Source organism: Aplysia californica, unplaced genomic scaffold (assembly GCF_000002075.1).
Source record: "Aplysia californica isolate F4 #8 unplaced genomic scaffold, AplCal3.0 scaffold00501, whole genome shotgun sequence".
Lineage (NCBI taxonomy): Eukaryota > Metazoa > Mollusca > Gastropoda > Aplysiida > Aplysiidae > Aplysia > Aplysia californica.
Genome location: NW_004797771.1, coordinates 229,877 through 233,389, shown reverse-complemented (window position 1 = coordinate 233,389; position 3,513 = coordinate 229,877). Strand labels below are relative to the sequence as shown.

The 3,513-nt window shown below is 36.7% G+C and overlaps 1 protein-coding gene across 3 annotated transcripts in view; it reads right to left on the bottom strand.

The window, feature by feature from the left end:
- Positions 1–3,489, bottom strand: part of LOC106012788 — a 14,758-nt gene extending 11,269 nt beyond the window's left edge. Inside the window, exon 1 of one of the 3 annotated variants that reach the window (XM_035971772.1) lies at positions 2,055–3,489. In XM_035971772.1, the coding sequence (XP_035827665.1) occupies positions 2,055–2,059 (5 nt within the window). In that variant the 5' untranslated portion in view covers positions 2,060–3,489. Of the gene's footprint in view, positions 1–1,923 lie in introns of all 3 variants that reach the window. The other 2 variants (XM_035971774.1, XM_035971773.1) reach the window with 2 other exon arrangements.
- Between the last annotated feature and the right edge of the window lie 24 nt (positions 3,490–3,513).

Below are 3,513 nucleotides of genomic sequence, written 5' to 3'. Positions count from 1 at the left end.
TATATATGTGTGTGTGTGTGTGTGAGTGTGTGTGTGTGTGTGTGAGTGTGTGTGTATGTGAGTGAGTATGTGTGTGTTAGTGTTTGTGTGTATACATATGTGTATATTTCTTGATCTTTTATTTTTCTATCTATCTCTCTTTTCGTGTCTCTTTTATAACCTCTTTCCCTGCCCTCCTCTCATTTTCTGTCCCCACACTATACTATAACCAATCACACTCAAGTCCTTACACACACACAGCTCCACAAAGACACCAGAATTGTTAATTTCATGTTTAAGAAGCAGACAATCTAGTTTGAGTGCACAAACATCTTTTATAATCCCCAAGCTGCATCAAAGGGATAAAAACATATTTCTGGAGGCTCATTATTCCTGTAAACTTTATCTCTACTCGGATTTTTTGGATAAAATGTGGACTATGTTCCTATGTTAATGATAATACTTTACGGTAAATACTGTTAATGTTTTTTTTTAAATTATAGTTTAACGGTTTTACTGAAATATCCATCATCTTTCGATGTTTTCAATGCTGGGCTATTGCATATCTTTAGTTCTCATATTACGCATGCCTTATTAAACCAGTCGCGACGACAAAACGATTCCTATATTTACTTTTTTTGTGTTTCAGTTTGTTTTATTTTACAATTTATTTATGTCTTTTTTATTTGTGATAGCTGAGAAGAGATTTCAAATAAACTGTAATTAAGCAAAGCTTGAGAATTCATTCACTAATGGATTCAAGCGAGATTGACTTCAAAACTTAGGTGCAAGTGGAAGAAGATTTTAGGTAATAGAAGAACCAAGTGAAAGCCAGGTTCAATTTAAAGTGAAAGATAAAGAAACAATTGGCATAAATATGAATCATTTTAAGGGGAAATCATAATTCAATGTAAACTTGATTGAAAACGTTGTACGCCCAAATTGACACAATTTAACACTAGGCTGCTTCTAAGAAGTCTGCCAGTGCCAACCCGAGGCTAGAGGGAGACAGCATCCCAGCAGAAAGACGGCGATCATCATGTGGGAATGGGGCAGCGTTTTGGGTGTTAAATGGTGAAAAAAGTAACCATTCTAAAAAGGAAGCCAGCACAATAGTCATGGGGCCTAATGTCTGGTATTTATGGTCATCAAGCAATTCCCCCTTTTCAACCCATGTCTTTTTCTCGATGCAATCAGCATTTCTTGCCAACCACTAGCCTCGATAGCCATATGGCGCAGTCATGACAAATCCCGCTTTAGTACAAATATTGCTATTACTGAAGGATTCAGCAAATCGAAGCTGACCTCTTGATCAAAACGCAGTGGTACTTGTTGTTACGTTATGCCGCTCTCTGGATTTCTATAATACGGTTACGTCAATGAAAAGCTGAGTGATCTGCTATCGGTAACAGCCCATCAATGAATTGGCACTATCGACGTTTTCACAGCTACCTGTCAGGGGACATTTGGACCAATGACCATGTCGGTATTTAGAGTGATGACTTGCGCAATTTACTTGTGTTCATTATTTGTTTATGCGTGCACTTAATCTAAAAAAATGATGCTTATGTATCGAAACAGCACTCGCGGCGAAACTAGGATTATCCAGAAATGAGAATTAATTCGGAAACGTTTTTTTTTCGAAATAGTTTCTTTTTTCTGACGAGCAGGGCTCCAGACACCAATTGGAATATGAAACCCTAAGCCTCCAAGAATATATATTATTAAAAAGACCCTCTAAATGTTTCATCTTCCACGTGTCGAAGCCAAGGTCGCACTTGTGCAAAGAAGGAATAAATTTAACCTATAATAACTGGGAATCTATCGAACTGAAGACATGAATGTAATCTTTTTTTTATATTTCAAAATACATAAAGAAGAAAGGGGTGGACTTGGGGGGGGGGGGGGGGAGAGAAAAGGTTCTCAAAATGTCTTCTAACTGACCTACTTTAGCAACGCTCCTGTTGACACTCTTTCACCAAAGCAGCACAATAAAGCACCTCAATCACTTTTCGGCCATAGTTGCTATTTCTACATGTACTTGCACAATAGTATCCTTTTCCAAAGAACCGCACCTCATTCAGTCGTCCAAATTTCGCACAATCTTTGAATATGCACTTCACATTCAAACTTTGTTCCAGATGGCTGGGGACATTCTAACTTGCAGACCGAAAATCGACGCGAATAAGAATTTCCTGACTGTTATCCATTCCTCGCAAGAAACCGTTATGAAAATCTACCACTATTACCGCTGTGTATTAGTTTGCGCCCGTCCAGTTTCCAGCCCACTGCCTCTGGTGCCAAAAACACAAGTAGAGGCACACGTGGGCGATCAGAACACTAGCCCGGGTTAACACTATTGAAAGATTATCAATAAGCTGGTTATTGATTATATTGTTTGCTGTAGCCAGAGATCACTTTTCCAATTCGTGCTTTTTCGGGGGGACGGTGTCTATTTTATTTTGTAGCATTTTTGTTTCAATTCATTTTTAAGGAGGCGGGATTTTTTTATATTACAGAATATTGACGATAAGCGCTTGAATTTTTTAAACAAACAACACGTCCCTCAGTAAACCGTGTCAAGAAAGGGAAAAAACATTAATAAAAGAAGTACTGTATTCTTGTTTCTGAGCCTTTAAAACAGGTTAGCTACTTGAGGAATTATGATGGAAGCGAAATTAATTTTCATTAACTTATGTTGAATTAGTTGCCGATGATGTTGTTGATCAGCGGATTGGGGACAGAAAAGTGAAATGAATACGAGTCGGGGAGAGCGATATCTTTGGCATTTTTTGAACTTCTAGACAATAACAATATGATATTCCTTATATATTTCAATTTAATATCTAAGGAAGCTTTCCAAGTGCAGTTGTGTGCCTACCTTCACCTTCTAGGGCTGGATTATAAACCTATTTCGGTAACTATGGCCTTTTTAGATAAAGCCTTATAGCAAGGGGTATAACTGGAAAACATATTATGTAAAATGTAACTTTAATGTTTTCTGTTTAAGTCTACAGTTGCCATGGTAACGGCCGCCATATTGAAAACAAACAGCTTTCAAACAAGTAAAAAGGATTTTTTATTTTCCATGCAAAATTTTACACAGTTGGGATCTTGGATATCTTAAATAGGAAAAAAGTTAGAGATGGATAACTGACCTACCCCCTCATGCCTCTGAATTTGAGTACATATTCATCCATGTAACTCACTCATGAATGCGTCGAATTTATTTTCCACCTCTATAAAGTTAGCCTACTTTATGAATAACAAACCCTGAAAATTTCGTTGGAATCAAAAAGAAAACAAACAAAAATAGATGAGAAAAAACATCAAAAATTGAAGTTTTGCGAAAGATCGACATTCTGTTACATAAAAAGCAAAATGAAAATTCTAGGACATAAAATTCGAAAGATGATGATTGTAACACAAAGGGTGAGCACTTTTTAGATTTACCAGTGATTGGAGTATTATAATACGTAAAAAGTTCGAATACCATAAATTGACCAAAAATCGTCAATTTAAAATCAGCACCAA